The following is a 19,999-nucleotide window of genomic DNA, read 5'->3' as shown; positions in this document are numbered from 1 at the left end:
ACTCTCGGGGTTTGACCCCGAGTGTCCGTGTAAAGCTCAGTTTTCCTGTGTCTCTGGATCAGTTTCCTTATTCTTTGTGCAGGGGAGCAGCGTTTGGCCGCACTCCACTACTCCTCTACTTCCACATCTGAGCCAGTAAAAGCTATATGGGGCTAGTCCTACACATATGCACAGCTGCCCCTACCCTATGTGTAGACACCCCCTTTCACAAAGCCACTTCCCCAGTTATGCCGATATTACCTGTGACACTGGAAGGGTTAAACCTAGTATATCAGGTATACAGTGGAGTAACTACAGGGGTTGCAGTGACTTTGGGTGACCCCTGCGACCCCTTGTTCCTGTCTCCTCATACTATTCAAAATAGTTTAGAAAGGGCCCTTCCCACCTGGACTGCACTGATGGCACAGATAAGCTGTTTGAGGGCCATGATGGCACAGATAAGCTGTTTGGGGTCACTCATAAGCTGAGGGCAAAGGTGGCAAAAACAGGCTGTTAGGGGGTTTAGGATGGCATCGATAAGCTGTTTGACTCATCAGTCCCTATATATTATATATATATATATATACATACACACACACACACACACATGCACACACACACGCACACACACACACGCTAAAAGCCATGACCTTCAGACAATGCGAGCGAGGCTTGTCTTTTGACATACACATTTCTCTTCCTTTGAGGTAATTTGCTGAATGAATCCAAAGCTTGGCTTCGTTATGTTTTATCTGATAACGACACAGATTTATTTTGGGTTCCGTGGTTTCCGTCGGAGGCTGCCGCGGATTATTCTCCGGCTGTTTGTTTGGATCTGAGCTGCTCGGTGAAGCCTGTAGCGCGTTGTGACAAGTCGCCGCGCACTAGTCTGTACAGCTTGGTATGAGACGTACACCAGCGCACGGCCCAAACGAGGAGCTTCTCCTTCCGGCAGCGTTATTCGCACAACGGATAATTATTTCCGACATATAACTTAGAGCAATCTAAAGAACACAATGCAGAAAACAGACACAAAGATAACTCGTAGAAACCCAGGGAGCCTAAAATGCTGTAATCATACAGAAAATATGCATTCCTGGCTCTGCCGGTTCTTACCGATGAAGGCAGAGACCTGACTTGGTTTTTGAAGGTGATGGTTATCAAAACGTTTTAAGGGGGTTTTGCTCCAATTAGAGAAAACAGTATGTCAGGCAAATAAACCTTAGCATATCTGTCACTCATGAAGGGGGAATGCCTTTTTTGAAGCACTCAGTTTTTGTGCCCCATAATATTTTTTATGGCAGCTGCATATTAGCCATTTGTATGAGTTCTTGCCCCAATCTACTAGGAAAACACCCCGATTCCTTATCATATTGCCTATGGGAAACAATAGAATGGCTTGGTCTTAATATCCCAGCAGGACTCTCCGACTAATGAAAGTCTATGGAGGAACGGACTTCATTAGCATTGGCATAAAGCATCAGCTCAGTGTTGTGTTTGAGCAGAGAAATCCATCCAGAATATCACATGACTGACAGCAATGGCGGCCTCCAGATCGGCAGATAAAAGGAGTTTTTGGCAATGCTGACCGACATTACTGTATACAGCGCTGGGGGTTATTACTGTATACAGCGTTGGGGGTTTTATTACTGTATACAGCACTGGGGGTTATTGCTGTATACAGCGCTGGGGGTTATTACTGTATACAGCACTGGGGGTTATATTACTGTATACAGCACTGGGGGTTATTACTAAATACAGTGCTGGGGGTGTTATATTACTGTATACAGCTCTGGGGGTTATTACTGTATACAGGGCTGGGGGTTATATTACTGTTTACAGCATGGGGGTTATTGCTGTATACAGGGCTGGGGGGTTATTACTGTATACAGGGCTGGGGCTTATATTACTGTATACAGCGCTGGGGGTTATATTACTGTATACAGCGCTGGGGGTTATTGCTGTGTACAGTGCTGGGGGTTATATTGCTGTATACAGCGCTGGGGGTTATTGCTGTATACAGCGCTGGGGGTTATTACTGTATACAGCGCTGGGGGTTATTGCTGTATACAGCGCTGGGGGTTATTACTGTATACAGCGCTGGGGAGGTTATTATTGTATACAGCACTGGGGGTTATTACTGTATACAGTGCTGGGGGTTATATTACTGTATACAGCTCTGGGGGTTATATTACTGTATACAGCACTGGGGGGTTATATTACTGTATACAGCGCTGGGGGTTATATTACTGTATACAGTGCTGGGGATTATATTACTGTATACAGCGCTGGGGGGTTATATTACTGTATACAGTGCTGGGGATTATATTACTGTATACAGCGCTGGGGGGTTATATTACTGTATACAGCACTGGGGGGTTATATTACTGTATACAGCGCTGGGGGTTATATTACTGTATACAGTGCTGGGGATTATATTACTGTATACAGCGCTGGGGGGTTATATTACTGTATACAGCACTGGGGGGTTATATTACTGTATACAGCGCTGGGGGTTATATTACTGTATACAGTGCTGGGGATTATATTACTGTATACAGCGCTGGGGGGTTATATTACTGTATACATCGCTGGGGGTTATATCACTGTATACAGCGCTGGGGGTTATATTACTGTATACAGCGCTGGGGGTTATATTACTGTACACAGCACTGGGGGTTATTGCTGTATACAGCGCTGGGGGCTATTACTGTATACAGCGCTGGGGGCTATTACTGTATACAGCCCTAGGGTTTTGGTTTTTTAACTTACATATAAAGCATGAAATGCAGTGGGACCTGTAATGTACACATTTGTTGTATGATAGCTCCCAGAAAGGGTTAATATGTAAATGTTACAATCTATGGATTGGTCTCCTGTTTCTTTTGATGGTAAAAGAGTACGGGAGAGAAACACAGAATAAAAACCATATGAAATAAAAGCTGAATTCTGATTGACGTCATTGTACCGTACGTTCGGAAGACAGCTAGAATTCCATCATGGTCGGTGGGCGGAAAATGCACAGATGGCAATTAAAGAATTGCACCTCTATGTCTTCTATAAAAAACAGCAATTACCGTATTGGCTCGGATATAGGCCGCCCCCGTATATAGGCCGCATCCTAAAAGTTTGGTGCTTTTTTAAAGAAAAAGTTTTTTTTCTTTAAAAAAGCACCAAAAAAAACATGCTGCCACTCTGTCCCCCCCCGAGATATGCTGCCACTGTCCTCCCTCCCCGAGATATGCTGCCACTGTCCTCCCTCCCCGAGATATGCTGCCACTGTCCTCCCTCCCCGAGATACGCTGCCGCTGTCCTCCCTCCCCGCGATACGCTGCCGCTGTCCTCCCTCCCCGCGATATGCTGCCGCTGTCCTCCCTCCCCGCGATACGCTGCCGCTGTCCTCCTCTGCCCCCCCCTCCTCGACTTACCGGAGCAGACTCCCGGGTGTCTTGCGGGGCCGGCGAGGGACATCTACGCAATACGCGTATGCAACTTCCGGTACCGGTACCGGAAGTTGCATGCGCGTATTGCGTAAATGTCTCCCGCCGGCCCCGCAAGACACCCGGGAGTCTGCTCCGGTAAGTCGGGGGTGGGCAGAGGTAAAACGCTTAGATAACCTCCCGTGCCGGCACCCCCCCCCCGTGGGAAGTGCTGGCAGGGGAGGCTGTCTGAGCGTATCGGGGAGAAGGATGCAGGTCCCCTGCACCGCTGCGGGGGATCTGTATCTTAACCCCGCTGCCTGCCCGGCGCCCGGGACTGCATGTCCCGGGCGTCGGGCGCTAGAGCCCGAATATAGGCCGCACCCCCACTATAAAAACTTAAAGTGGGGGAAAAAAGTGCGGCCTATATTCGAGCCAATACGGTAATTAAACTAAACATATCCAAAACTCATAAAATAATACATTCTTTATATAAAATGGATTTGGGGCCTCTGTCCATCACAGCCTCTTCCCGCACTAATGATATATAAAGATTATTATTAGGGAAAAATATAATAATAATATATCCAGCACTATGGAATTTGATGGCACAAATTTTGTGAGAAAAAGTTGAGAATTAGGTAAAAATAGAAGAAGCCATCATCATTTGGCCTTAAAATGACAGCGATGAGTCGATGACGCATGATGTCATATCCTGGTGCTCACTAAACTTGACCCACAGGGATCAATGACATCACAAATACCCTTCAACTCATACCTCTCCCCCCATGTAATAAATAAAACACACAGATACATTTATTTAAATTATTATTACTTTTTAATGGACCAATGAGCTTTGGTGTCGACATCTTCCATCATCCTCTAACGGTAATGATTTTATTTTATTATTATTATTCTATTCTCCTTTGCAAGCTATGTTTTAAAGAATGTTAACACTTGGATATGAAGGGGTTAAAACAAATATTGAAATATTTAACTCAATTATTTTTTTTTTTTAAATTCTACAGAAGTAGAGCACAGTGGGACAACGGGATAGAATGACAACATCGGGACTGTACCGCGGAAAGCGGGACAGTTGGTTAAAAAAACCAAAAAAACGTGAAACCGGAAGTCGCGAACGCCGCGTGTGATTAATGACGAAACATCCAGCGTAAACAAATAGTAAAAAGAAATCCCTCGGCGCGGGAACGAAAGGCCTGCGAGCGAATCTCCTTAAACACGAGGCAGCCGGGCAGAGCGACGCGCGCTCGAAGCGTTTAGCACTAAGGATTAATCGAATTATAATTTAATCATCTGATCAAACATTCATTAGCATAATCGCTGGAGGGGAAAGCGGCAGGATGGAGAAACGTTGGCGCGCCCTGAGCGGCGGGCAGAAACGGGCCAAAAAAAATAGTTTTTTACAATTACAAGTGAATTACAAGCTAGACAATTACACAGGATTAACCCCTTAAATATACAGCGCAAAACCTACATTACAATACATTGTGATTTATTGTGATTTTTATTTTTTACACAACAAAGATTTGTATTTTTTTTAGCCGTTTAACCCTTTGAGCGCCTTCCGCCAAGTTTTCATAGTTATATTCAGTGTAGCAGCAACGAATATCTAGAGGTAGGGTGAAAAGCGAGCTCCAGGGGTACGGGGGGGGAAAGGAAAAGAGAAAAGCCTTAACCCAGGAGAACAGAGATTCAAGATCGAGAAGGAGAGGGATCGCACAAGTGTTCCTGCATGCTGACATCCAACAGATCTGCCGCCAGCATGCAGGTTGTTACTATTGTGTTGGTGGAAATCGCTGTAATGGGTGAAGTCTGAGCCACAAAGAACCATTCTGTTCCCTGATCATTAGGGCTTTTGGGAGGACCCATCATCAAAGCCAAGGACGCCCACGGCTGACATATAAAATATTCATGTTACCGTGCCGGCAGGGCATGCTCACAACATTGGGCCATCACAAGACTTATGAAAACAAATACTAAAAGACAAAACTACAAGATTTACGCTCAAGCGGCGGTGGATTCCGGCAGAACGTAATGTAACATACGTGTGTAGATTCACTTATCGGATTTATTCTTGCGGAATTCCTAGATATAGGTTTTTAGAATGTATCGCTTGTTGCTAACCAAGCTCATAAAAGACATCGCATTAAGGTCTAAATGACCGCGAAAGGAGTCATAAACAGGCAAATAGCGTATATAAAAGAGTTTATATTCCGGGTATTTTTTCAGTTGAATTGATTTGGGTTTTTTTAGTGCTGGAGGGGGGGGGGTTGACAAATAAAAGCCCCGTTGGATTTCCATTATCTAAGCGCCATCCTTTCACGTAAAAGCCAGCATCTGGCGTGTTCAGTGGCATGTGAAGATGTCAACACGGGATATGCGCAACTAAAATTCCTTTCCAATTGACTTTCCAATGCACATCAATCTGTATCTGATTGAGAGCGTCAACCGGGTGCATCCCCCAGGATCGCGTCGCCGGAAGCGTTACGATCTAAAGGTTTCTGCCGCTTCTCCGTTTTAAAGAGAGAGACTTTTAATGTTTTATTGGGACATATGCATTCCGGGATCAAAGCACAAATCCGCGCAGGCAACAGAAGTTTAAAAAAATAAATAGTATTTTACAGGCAATAAAACAATAACAATGGCTAATAATTCACGATTCCAAATGGGTTTTCTGTAAGCGGGTCAACTACTTAAACCTTTTACGATAACCTATGGGTTATAAGCTTTAACGTAGACTTTGACTCCTTTGTACCGTCACCTGTGATCGTGTTGGACATATCCGGAACCTTAATGTTCCTCAACAAGCAATGGCTGTTCCAGTAGAAGGTCACGGAATTCTGCGCTTGTTCAGCTTGTGGTGGTTGTGTTCGTGGCCGGACCGGGGATGGCGAGGTGGCCTTTGGCACTTTACTCACGTGGCGTGTGCCCAGGCGTATCCGGCCATTCCCCGCACACGGCAGCACCCAATCTACTGCTGGAGAGCTTTAGGTCAGGAGCCCATTGGGCATATGCCCATGTGCCAGATGGCCAGTCCACTCCTTCTTGTGCTATTACCAACCTCAATAACCCTCCTGTTATCAAATCAGTTATCAAAAATGAAATGGGAAATTTAATGGTTAAGGATGGCAACCGGCGGGCTTCAGGTGGCACACATTGTGAGACTTCTCATTCCAATACTAGACATTTTCCAAAGGAGAAGGCTTCTTGGTCTTCTCAAACACGTTGGGCTGCCAACCGTTACCCTCTGCCATCCCATATATAATTTGCCCATTAAATACTATATAGGACTTAGGTCTTTTGGAGGTTGGGCCTTGTCTCGTTTGTGAAGAATTGTCTGGTTCCTGAGAATTCTGTTTGTCTCACGTTGAGGTAAAACACTTGGGATGGAAGTTCTGCTTCTGGTTTATGGTGGAGTAATTTCAGAGGAACGGGTTCCCTCCTATCCCTGGTTCCTACACCCAAGAACAGGTGACCCCGCGTGATCCCTAACGGGCACCTATCTAAATTTATGTGTGCTCTGGACAGAAAAATTGGCTAATTAGCCTAAATAAAATGAGAAATCCACCAGGAGGAACTTCATTAAAGGATGGAAGGAAACGCGGCGAGATGTGTTTACAGGGTGGGAATAATTTCACGTCACTTGCGACCTTTGAATGAGCACCAACGCAACTTGCCGAAAAATCAGAACCGTCGAGAGTTTTATTCACGCCTCTCCCCGTAAAGAGTTAAAAACAACACACAAGGGAGAGCTACCCCCCCCAAAAAAAAAGCTTTCAACGGGGACCTCTCTCTTTCTCTAATGGCTTTTTCTCATGTCCCGCGGACAGGCTTCTCTTCACAGAATGTGTCAGCCCCGGCAGGCAATCGACGAGAAGATTTAAATGGTTATTAAGCAACATCAACTCGACACAAGCTAAAAATATCAAGGAGGGAACATGCAGCACTTCTCATCAAGATTGCTTTCTAGTCTTCATAGAGGCTTATCGCAATAATGAATCCACGAGGTGCGCATGCACAGGAAAAAAAACCCCCAAATCTTGAATATTTCCAGCCTTATATTGTCGGAGAGACAGCTTTTCTTTATGGAACATAAGCTCAGACCCGGCTATACGGAATGCAGACCACGTCCGCAAGACTGTAACGAGGCTTTATCAAACGCTGCCCTTAGCTCCTCTCATTAATTTTCATCTCGCCAGGTTCCTGCAGAAAGCAGCCCGGGGTAAAATCTCATTTGGCACGGACACCATTAACCCTTTACAATTTACTGGTTCACCTTCGTGGACGTTCATCATGATGATGGCGCGTGTTTGCTATCTTTAGTTTAAATAATGTGCTAAATTCAGGGGTTTTTTTCTTTCACCAATAAGAAAACTGGTTATTCCTCCCCACAGAAATTCAGTTCATTCTATTTTGTGTTTCTCGCTGCACCGAACCATCCTATAGCTGAAGGACTCCGTCAATCAAACATTCAGTAGAAATTATGGCTTTCTAAAAATATTACTGAAGCTTTTCTCTTAATTCTTATTTTCCGTCTGCAGCGAAGGCTATGAATTAAACAGAAATAAATACCATGGTCGTTAATTAATCGGCATTAATTATTGGTATTGCGAAGAAGCCGGAGAGATCTATAGATCTTCAGGGAATCCGTGGATTCCATTATTCTCTTTATACGGAATATAAGCTTACATTCAACGTTAAAGCAACGTTACTGGACTATAATTGTGATATAAAAAGGTAAATTAGAAAAAAACCTAAAAAAATTCCATAGACACTTTGTGGCACCACCAACATTTACTTACTTGGCGTACCCCAAAGCCCCGCCCATTCTGCATATTAGCATAATTTAGCTCCACCTAGTTATTATGGTGCGGATTATGTCACCAAGCGCACAAAATGACTTGCCCCTGCACCCAGTGACTTGCCCCTGCACCCAGTGACTTGCCCCTGCACCCAGTGACTTGCAATGGCCATAAACCCTGTAGGCAACGGTCTGGCCTCAACAGGCTAATGTGCCATCAAGGGGCAGGTCCAGGCCACGAAAGACTCCTTTTTTCGTTGACGGGCAGTCGTGGCCGCGTCCCGCAAGGGGAGGCTTTGGGTAGCCGGAGCCCAAAACGTCCCAGGTGTGATTATATATAACCAGACCCAATACTTATACTAACAAATGACAAAAAAAACTGATACGGCAAAAAAGAAACATATATGTTACATTATTATATCCATTCAAGTAAAACTGATAATAAATTAATCATAGATAATCAGTGTGGGACGGAGTGCAGTTGCCATGGGGGAGGGGCAGATGCAAATAATAACCTAGAATAACCTAGAGGGACATTACCAGCATATCACTAGTTAATACAATGAATTAAATATTAAAATAAGACTGATTCTATACTAAAGAAGTTACAAATAAGTACAGTAATTCAATTGAATAACAGAGTTAGGCAGCTGCATCGTCTTAAACGACACCGATGAACTACAGATACTACGGCAAGGATCGAAGGCAGCGGCAGGAGTGGCCCAGAAGCTAACCTGGGGAGGGGCACTCACACTACGAGACCCCCAAACACTCACACTACCACACACGTGTCCAATCACTAACACACACACTCACACTTACAAGACACACTTGCACTAACATACACGCACTTTCAAAACATACATACACGCACTTTTCAACGTACTCTTTCCCCCCTCGCTTTCTCTTTATCCATATCACTCCACCTTCTCACCTTAATTTCAGGCCAGTTAGAGGGAGATCCGTGATCTCCCCGACCAGCCCTACACCCACAACTGCTGTTCTCCCGGGACATGTCCCAGGACACCGGAGTATCAGGACAAGCTCTCAAATCTTGGGACTGTCCCGGAGAACCGTTGGCAAGTATGTACCTATATAAGGGTACCCAGCAAAGCTTAAGCATTAATTACCAGAGATGCTTAAGATGTATAAGGTCACAGTCATCATTCCCATACAGTATATATGAGAAGTATTTTACATGGGGTACTTTTTTGTTGCCCCATCCATTACGATACAAAAGGGTTAAATAATAACCACCGATAACTGATGGGCCGAGAAGCACCTTGTTTTGCAACATTTATCTCGAGAAGGGAGAAATCATTCCTTAATCAGAGCCAAACCAAATCTAGATCGCAACCAATTAGCAGAGTAATTACGTCCAGTGCTTTAAAAACCAGTGATTTGGAAATGGAAGGAAGATGCATAAACGAGGCTATTAAGCGATACGGCCATAAACAAGTTGTTTGATAGCGATTGGGACTGCTTGTTAAAAAGCCCTGGAAGTCTGCCCTCGGACGCGATTAGAATCACACACGTGACTGTTTGTTGTCTTTTAAACGTTTTCCTCCGTTCTTAGATGAGAGATTCCATTACGGTGGAAACGTGGGAGTCTCGCACGTTACTGTTCAGCCGTAAGGGACTCGCATGCCCTCCCCATCCCAGCGAGGCCGGAGGGCCAGATCCCCCTAAGCCCTTCTGAGAATGGGGACCACCAATGTCATTAAGCAGAGGGGACAGTGGAAAGGACAAGCACTCCACTGTGGCCTTTCTGGAACATATCTTACCAAAAATTAATCATACTCTTAATCAAATACATTTATTTAAATAAAAAAGCTTTCAAAAGTAAAAAAAAAAATAAAACATACAAAGAAAAAATAAAAAGGTGCTGGTGGATGGAGGAGGGCAAGGTTACAAAAGCGTCGCTTAAGGGTACACTTACTAACCACTATACCCCACCACCGGAAATACGGGTTGGACCTCCCTAAGGACTCTGTGGCACCTTGGGCTATGAAAAATATAGCATGCCAGGCTGAGCCTAGTAGGGCGTCTGCACCTGTCGACTGTGAGCAGCGTATTCATTGGCTCACATGGTTATATGGAAGGTGGAGTCAGTGGCTCCTTCTGGTTGGTTGCCCCTGTGCTTCCTGTAATTGATGATGTGTGTTAGAGTGTGTGTCTGTGTGCACGTGTGTTTAGTATAATGCATCAAAGCCGCCGTATATCACCGCAGCCAGCCCATTTTTGCTCCTGGGTAACATTGGCTGGTACCGTGACATTTCTCTCCACATTGATTCATCACTATGAGATTATTCAGCCTTGTCAACTGGTTTTAACAAATAGGCTTTAAATGTATTTTTTTTTTCTCCACGTGTGTTAATAATTAATATGATTTTGTAGGATTTAAAGCTATTACAGCTGGTAAAAAAATGTCATGGAGAGATGTTTACAGCGTCATGGCTCAAAGCCCCGAGTGCCAGAGGGACAGTGCATTAAGGCGCCCCTCAAACAGTCCCGTGAGTGCCCATAAATATCAATATCATTAATAAACATAACAAGGAAACTTTATTCCATTCATATGATTGGCATTATAATATCCTCACTGACTGCCACACTCATATAATGTGTCTTCCATGAGAAGCTGTTGATCCAGATGGTCGAATGCGGACAAGTGTCCCTTTTTGGCCATTTTGGATGTTGTATGACGTGTTAATACATACTTACATAGTTCATAAGGTTGAAAAAGACCTAAGTCCATCAAGTTCAACCCTTCTACCTAACCTTCCTTTTCTTGATCCAAAATACGCATTATCCAAAGCTTCCTCCTGCATGTTGTCAGGTGTTTGTAGCCAATAACCCTTTTTACCTTGTTTTTGGTGATGGCTGCTCCCTGTCATCTTATGTTATCATTCTAGACAAATCCGGAAATCTCCCTATTCGTTGACCAAGGTCCGTTTCAGACTTTACCCCTTGCTATTTCAGTCTATTGCCTGATATTTGGGGCATTACTGGTAGTTTCAGTCTTGGTTACCATCTTGAATAGGCCACTCTCAATATATAGGTACTGCACTTCTCCATGGTTCAGCAAACACTCAATACAGATGAATTATAGACTTCTATAGTTTTTCCCAAATACAAACCCACTCTAATCACTGCAAGCCGTTCACAAACCACTAAATCTAAAACGCATTGCGATCTCCACCTGACTGCGAGACGTGCCGTTGGTACAAACAGTGCAAAGATGGCAAGCTAAAAAGCAAGCGCTACCGACAGAAATCAAATTAGTGTTTGACCGGCTAGAGATCCACCGCATGCTGTTTGTTGGAGTGGGGGGTTTAATGGCGCAGCTGCTGGGTCCAGTGGTGTCCCCCCTACCATCATTTAACGACACTTTATAAATGCTTGCATTTATCTAAAACGTTACAACTCGGCATTCAAGAACACAAATTGCACGTTACGCCCCTGACAGGCTGTCGAGTTATCACGGAAATGAAACAGCATGCTACATACAGTCTTCCTCTCTGCCATATGGACAGCCTATGGCAAACCATTTTAAATGACATTACAACAACCATAGTGTGATTGGTCTGCAAAGAACACACACAATGGTCATTTCACAAACACGTTCAATACATCTTCAAAGATTTCGAACATCAAATGCAACACACTCCCTGTCTCCGTTAACGTCATTAACAGGTGTTTTTGAGCTACTAGAGCTGCCTAGCAATAGAGTGATGTCTTTCTTCCAAAGATCTCCTCTATGTTTTACATCGTAGCAGTCTGGCCTTCTACAACCACTCCCAGTATCCTTTAAACTAAAAGGCCTTCGAATCAAACGCCCCTTCTCTGATCCCAGAAATTGTCAGCCAGTCAGAGCAGAGGGAACAAATGAAAGAAAATGGTACGTCATTTTAACATTATTTAATTTTAATTATTGGCCCAAAGGCGCCTCTTGCATCCCTTCGCTTACTCACATATGCACTGGCATACATATTTACACACACAAACTACACACTCACGCTTACACACACACATACATACTCATGCTAACATAGACATACACTGACACTTCCACATACTCACTCCAGCATTAACACACCCTCATGCTAACACACACTTCCACATACACATTCATGCCGGCACGTACTTACACATACACATACTCTCACTCTAGCATACATACTTTTATTACAGGGTCACGCAACATCACATCACGCGACTCCCCTGGATTCTTGCCGTGTGTGGCTCGCTTCAGGTCGGACCTGCCTTTTGTGAAGAACCTTGGATGGGACCGGGGAAGACAATTGCCTGCCCGCCCCCTTAGGCCAGCCTGCCCCGGGCCGTCCCCATGTATATACATAAAGTGGATTATATTAATCCGGAAAAAATTCTACATAGGATTATTTGACATATGGAACTGTAACAATTAGGATTTGTGATAAATGACAGATCAAAAGTACATTTGTTACCTGCCAAATCGTTATAGCGATTTTTGGTTTAAAATTCAGGGAATATATTAAAATCAGCAGATCTCAACTTCCTGATAATATCACTAAAATTATATAGAATGATACAGAATTCTCCCCGTTTACCATTGTATACAATTAAACTCCCTGCCTTAAAAACAAACAGGTGCCTCGTTAATGGTGTCCAGGGAAGCGAAAGGGGGCAGTTAATTCCCCAAAACATCCCGAGATGGCGGCACACAGGAATATGCATAAAATAAAATATTTTCTGAATTTCAAATAATAAATCCTTGAAATATTCACATAAATCATAACTGTTCCTTATATATAGTCTGAGCTCTGAAACGTTAGCATTAAATACAGACATGGTAGCTATGGTTTCATGGAAGTAGCGAATGCACACATTTTCATTATTCCCCCCCCCCCCCAAAAAAAAAAATATTTTATTTTTAGAGAACACAATAATATTTTTGTAAAATTCTAGAAATCAGGGCATTTTGTATTCACAGGAAGACTTCAGGCTAATTTGCATTGACACGACTCAATCAACGAGGGTCCCTAAAGTGCAAATCCCTGAGGAACACTACATATTTGTGTTACTGAGTCCTCCTCAAAGAGAAATATTTCATATTAAATATCTTGGATCAGCCTTCCAGAGTTTGGCCTGGAGGCTCAGGGAATCAGAGCTGATGAGCGAAGCTCCAGGGCAGCACTAGAGCGCTTGGTGGAGAAATGTTAGATCAAGAGGCCATAGTCAAAAACTAGAGGGCCAGAGGCTTAGATGGAATGGAAGGAAGCTTAACTTTACTGAGAGGGTGGTAGATAAGTAAAGCAGCCTCCAAGTAGAAGTGGTAGAGGGTAATACAGTGAGGGTATTAAACATGCATGGGATGGACATACGGCTCCTGAATCTAAGACGAGACCAACGACTGATTAAGGTCTTTATGGCAGGAGAAACGGGCAGAGTAGACGGGCTGAATGGTCCTTATCTGCTTCTAACTTCTATATTATATTATTATATATATATATATATATATATATATATATATATATATGGTGGAGATTTCCAAAGTGTGTTTGAATCAGGAGATTCAGAGCTCTAGGAGTGAGTCTCGGGTCAGTCTGTTTAGCAGCCAATCACGGGAGCCCAGGAGTTATCCAGAAATGATATCTGGATTTCTCGGCATTGCTGACTACAACGGACTTCTTCAGCCACCGGTAATATTCCGATCAGAGACGAGGCTTTCCCGTTGCTGATTTGCATTACTTTCGTGTCGCCGCTTCAGAAGTCAGAGAAACATTTTCGCAGCTTCAGAAATACATACAAAAATATCCCTCATAAAAATGCAGACATACGCAGAACACACGGCTTCACTCCTCACAGATCAGATGCTTCATTTTTATACTTATTGACGATGCCAGAACACCTTTTTTTATTATTATTTTTAACGTGATCTTAAAATTGGCTGCGTCTTCAGTTCCAAATATAACCAAACGTAGGGAATTCATTCCTCAATTTTTGGAACTGTAACTGATTCTAACAATCAGCTAATAAAAACATAAAACATCGTTGACTAGTGATTAAAAAACCCAATAGAAATGTAATATTACGCAATCACGATTCATGGTGATCACCGGTAGCCTGGAGGATCCCTTTAAAAAAATATTTTCTTTATTAATTATATATTGTTTTATATAGCGCCATCATATTCCATAGCGCTGTACAATGGGTAGACAGGACATAAGTAGTATATAAAGTAACTATTTGACTTGCAGAAAGAACAGGTGAGGAGGGCCCTACAGAGCTTACAATCTAGACGGACATCACCGAAGATTGTTACAACTCAAGAATGGGAATCGAAACTTAATATCTGTTGAAGAAAAAAAGCCACCCAATGGCAGCCTCATTGGGGTCTCTTGTACGTTACAAAGAAAATGCATACCAGAGAGAAGAGTCAGGGATGTAGTTCACCTAGGGTACTGAAAGCTCTAGGCCGCGCTATCTAATGCATCGCTACCAACAACCTCAGATCCGTCAGAACAGTCCTGCCAACAAGGGTTATATCAAGGCTGTCCAGACAAATGTCCCATTCATTAGACGTTGTACATGTAAAAGGGGGCTGAATAGGGGGTCCTGTGCATGAAGCACCCATGACATAGATAGAACCCGATTACATTAAGGAATTATTATGCAAATTGTCGCTGTTGATTTCTGGTATGTTTGTGGAAACTGCCATCTTGATGAGAATGCCATATCTTGCCACAAAAATGGCAGCCTTGCCTTAAGATATTTGTGATAATAGCTTTACAAAGGAACGGCATGAATACAACAATCTCGAGAGTTAGAGGTCTGTTTAAACAACGCAGAGAGAGACACGACGCATCAGAACTTTACATACGAATTTTCATTTTAAACAAAATTTCCCAAATTTGTTACTTTGTACAAACGTCTGAAAACAAGGAGGGATGAAAACATAGCTATTACCACTGATGGAATTGTAGTGCTACATAGCATGTGTAAGAAGTGTACTTAAGTATGCACTTCCTGGTTTCCGTGGTGACAGCTAGGGGAGGAGTTAAATAAGTTCTGAAGAATACATGGGGAGATTTGCAATGCAGTAAAATTCCTTGGAGATCATGCAAAATAAACTGTAATATTCATTAAAAACTATTTTTGGGGACCACATGCCCCTTTAACTGTTATTATTACTTAAAGACGATCTTGGGTCGTGTCATGGCTCATTGTGCTAGATTGCCTTACGAAAAGAATAAAAGAAGCCAAGATTCCTGAACAATAATTAAAGGCGAAATAAACATTCAATTCCAATCCAAGGATTGACCGAGAAACAAATATTGATGTGACCTCTAAGGTCAAGACTTAGGAGACATCACATCAGCACAATATATGGACCGGTATGGGAACTGAGCAAGAAAAAAATAAATGTATATAATAAATAATAAAAGTGAAATATAATGTAATAAAAACAAATGTGATTACTTACTTTAAAATTATGGTTTTGTTTTCCTGTATATATATATATATATATATATATATATATATATATATATATATATATATATAGTAATAAAATCAATTAAAATAGGATTTCTTTGAAAAAGGTAAATTTGGAATAACAATTTAAACGTTTTATTGAAATCACAAGACAGAAAAATTACATATTTCTTGCGAAATCTTTGAAACTTTGCAGCACTTTTCAGAGTAGAAGTATTAAGGGGTCCTTGACTACACCTGCTTTTCCTTCCTCATTTCTGCGCCAATTATAAAATATACCACAAACCGCAACATTCATTTTCGAAAAGCTCTATAGATATGGAGAGTGCTTTATATATAAAAAAAATAAAAAGTTACAACGCTACAAAAAAAAATCCATATATCTACATAGATCAGTAAAAATATATTAAAATATATGAAAAGATTGTACAAAATAATTATACAAAAAAATACAAAAAAAATTCCCATAACATTTTATTAAATAGTTCCAACTAGGAAATGCTCATTTGGTGTCACCAATATGCTTATTCCATAGGATACCTTTAATTAATATACATATATATATATATATATATATATATATATATATATATATATATATATATATATATATTATATATACAGGACCTAGAGTAAAATATACTGACCCTTGTGAATTATTTAAATGCTTTTTTGGAGCTTACTAGGTAAGTCAGGGAAGTCTCTCTACCCATCGACCTAGCGTGCTCGCTTTACGGTATATTTTTACGCCAAGATAATTTTCAGAGTGGGGAGTTAATATAGGCATTTACGGAGCCGGGATTAAAATTATTTTTAAAAGCGCCATTATTGGTCCAAGCTTTGGCACTTAAGGCCCTCCTTCACTGATCTCCTGCAAGCCTTAAATCCTATTTATTCAGTATGCTTTACCGTAAACGTTTAAAAGCCTCATGTCCACTGATATGTTCCTTGCAATGTGATTAGCAATCATACCACGTAGTCACCGAGGACACCGAGCGACAAGAGCCACATTGGTGACCCTCGGATCGAAAAAAAAGGAAAAAGGAGAAAAATGAACAATAGGGAGATAAAGGGGCAGCTCCGTGCTATATTCACAGACATGCGCAGAGCTACTAAGAAAGCAACCGATAGAAGCCCCCAAAACACCCATATTCTTAATAGCATTCTTAATAGCATACATATCTGAAATATTTTTTTTTATTTTTATTTTTAATAAAAAAATCAGAAATATGAAATCGGCCTGAAATAAAGCCACGCCAGGCATTCCATTGTATTATATAGATATATACACACACACACATATTGTATATGGGATTAGAATTCTACGCTGTTGTGTTTTAGGGTAATCTATCCTTTTTTAACATTATCCCATTCTCCTAGGTTCCATTTAAATCTCTATTACAGTGGCGTGCAGCCATTTTTTTTCCTTCTCTCTTAGTCTGCGTTGCGTACGTGACCCGAAACCAGGACGACCCGCTTTGGGCTCTGCGAACCCCGAGCCCGCCGTCGGTCGGGGGTCTGTTCTCCATTAATCTCACAATCATACAAAGTGCTCGCTCTAGCTTTCTGGAAGAAAATGACTTAATCAATATTATTTAATCAAACCAGAAAAGACAAAAAAACAAAACGCAGATTTACATTTAAAACAAACCTATTTATTACGACAGTTACGCTAACTGTAAATTGCATTAAAAAGATCTGGTTTGGATGCATCAAGAAACCGGCGAGTCTGGTCTATGTAGAGATAATTAGAACTTGTTACTGCCTCCGAGGCATGAGGACGTAAACATACATGTTGTTTGGAACACGTATATCCGAGCAAATAGAGCTCCCTGGGGCTTTATATATTTTTATTTAAGAATATGATTTTTCAATTGATAATTTATTTATAATATTATTATTATTATATATTTTTTATATTTAATTAGAGAAATGGCCGACGCGTGAATGGAATGCAGAGGCCTGCAACGTTCTGAGGCCCATCGGTGTCCTTCTTATAAGATTTAAGATTAAAGTAAGGTCCCCCCCCCTCAAGAAGTAGCCCCCATCCAGAGGCGGCATAATCAAACACCCCCCCGGAGAACAGGGCTTAAGAACAAATTAGGCTGCTTGTGTGCAGAAACTTGTTGCTCTGGTATAACGAAGCACGGTTTACTAAGTAAATTACTAATTTCCAATAAAAAATGTAAAAAAAAATATATCATATAATATACACGTTTGTGTGCGTTAGAATGTTGGCGTATCGTTTTAGTTACGATGGGTATAAACGGTAGGGGTTGAGGACCCATCTAATCAGCCCCCCCGCCCTCCAAGGCCCGTCTCCTGCAATGCGTTATGGCGACTCGAGCTGCAGGTGACACGGTACTGCGAAAGTATCATAAAAAAAGGACTTTTGGGGGGGAAAAAAAGAACAGGTGGGGTTTTGGCATAATTAACCCTCCTCCTGCCTGATCCCGAAGCCCAGTTTCCTGATTCAGGGTTAATAGGCAGCCCCCACCCCCACCTGATCGTTCGCGTATCCACGCTGATGTTAATTAAGCAATTAATTCAAAGCTATGATTAGTTAAATCTTGGAAATATACACAAACCAAAAAAAAAAATATATATCATTAACCCTTTATGTATTCAAATGCAACAATTCCGAACCCTCGCTGGCAGAGCACACAGTATCATGGACGCACCTATGCTCAAAAAAAAAAAAAAAAAAGCGGCGGTCCGTAGCCCTCACTGCAGTTTTTCGCTATTAAAGACCCCACATGCACCTCTGCATCTTAGTCCAACACCCCCCTCTTCTCTCCTCCCCCCTGAATGAGTATGATTAACGTCACCAAAAAACTGTTTGATTGTGTCACGAGCGACTATTTTCTGCTATTATAGTAAAAGTGACAAAATGTAAGAGATAGATGTAAAAAAAAAAAAAAATCACCGACGGGCCAGGTGTAGCAAATGCTATAGGACCATATAACACCCCTGCCCACGCACACACATTATATATATGTATGCATTCACACACATATATATATATATATATGTATATAAACACCCACACAGCTATTTAATAAATATATAATGTATTATATATATATGAATATGCCATATACACCTGATCGCTGCTGCACCCACACATAGACATTTCATAAAAATACAATGTATTTTATATATATATATATATGTATATATATATATATATATATATGCCATATACACCTGATCGCTGCTTCAATCACACCCAATTAATCTCAGCCAGAAAAAAAACCAGAACACAGGTACGGCAGCAGTTAATCGGTACAAGTTATATATGTGCACATGGATGGTCTTAATGATTACAGAGCAGATTTGAATGCACGGCAGTAATAGCCGGTACTGTACAAGGGGGGGGGGTATTTCTTTCCTATACATCATTGGAGAGGTAATTAAGCTGCCGTATTCTGCCGTACCCCGTACCCGTGAATCACAAATATTGCTGCATGGCTCACCATTCAAGATGCTCTGGAACAAGAAGATAGCCAATATCCACATTCCCTTAATCCGTTCAGTCCCTCCAGCTAACAGCTTCGTCTCCCCCAATCTCTTCTGTTTTTTTATATATATATATATATATTTCTCAGCTGCAAGGTTAATGCTCCGAGCCGAGCCGATCAGCTTCTGTTGCCGGTAGCTACGTTGCTGCTTGGGGAAATACGTCTGATTGTCCTTAAAAGCAAACGATCGCTCTGTTCTTGTGTTCTCCGGTGACACGGTTGCTTCCCGTTCCAGAGATGCAGCTTGCGAAGAAGAAGAAGACAAAAAAAAATAAAAATAATAATAGGGAGGTGGATGCTTTAAAGCCCAGGTGCGATCTTAGCCGGTGGAAATAGCCGTCGGGTCAGGTGCACAGGTGAAAAATCCTTAAATGAAAATATGTCATCATCATCATCGTCGCCGCCGTTGTTGTCGTCGTCGTCGTCCCTGGTTGCATCCAGTCCAGCTCCGGCTTAAATTTATTTATAAAAAAAAATTAAAAAAATAAAAATTCTGCTTAGAAATCGAGCCTTCTCTATGCATGCACACAACCTTCAACCACCAGACCCAGGCAGCAGGCAAGCAGGCAGGCACATCTTTTCTCTGCTACAGCTTTAATCACATTGATCTCCCTGCTAACCTTCTCTGCCTCTGAGCAGAACACAGGGAGAGGAGAGGAGGAAAAAAAAAAAAAAAAAAAAAGTATTAACCCTTTCATACGCCTCTGTCAATGGCAGCTCTCGTCGGCTTTCAAGATATCCATAGCGTGCCAAGCGCCACGAGAAATCGGTGTGCGATTCCT

General features: G+C 42.0%; 1 protein-coding gene across 1 annotated transcript in view; it reads right to left on the bottom strand.

Annotated features, from left to right (window-relative positions):
* Positions 1 to 19,604, bottom strand: part of LOC128473513 (cell adhesion molecule DSCAM-like) — a 39,449-nt gene extending 19,845 nt beyond the window's left edge. Inside the window, exon 1 of the mRNA XM_053455754.1 lies at positions 19,173 to 19,604. Within this exon, the coding sequence (XP_053311729.1) occupies positions 19,173 to 19,215 (43 nt within the window). The 5' untranslated portion in view covers positions 19,216 to 19,604. The remainder of the gene's footprint in view (positions 1 to 19,172) is intronic.
* Positions 19,605 to 19,999: the final 395 nt, after the last annotated feature.

This window comes from Spea bombifrons, chromosome 2 (assembly GCF_027358695.1).
Source record: "Spea bombifrons isolate aSpeBom1 chromosome 2, aSpeBom1.2.pri, whole genome shotgun sequence".
NCBI lineage: Eukaryota > Metazoa > Chordata > Amphibia > Anura > Pelobatidae > Spea > Spea bombifrons.
The sequence above is the reverse complement of the archived record's forward strand: the minus strand, read 5'-3'. Positions and strand labels throughout refer to the sequence as shown.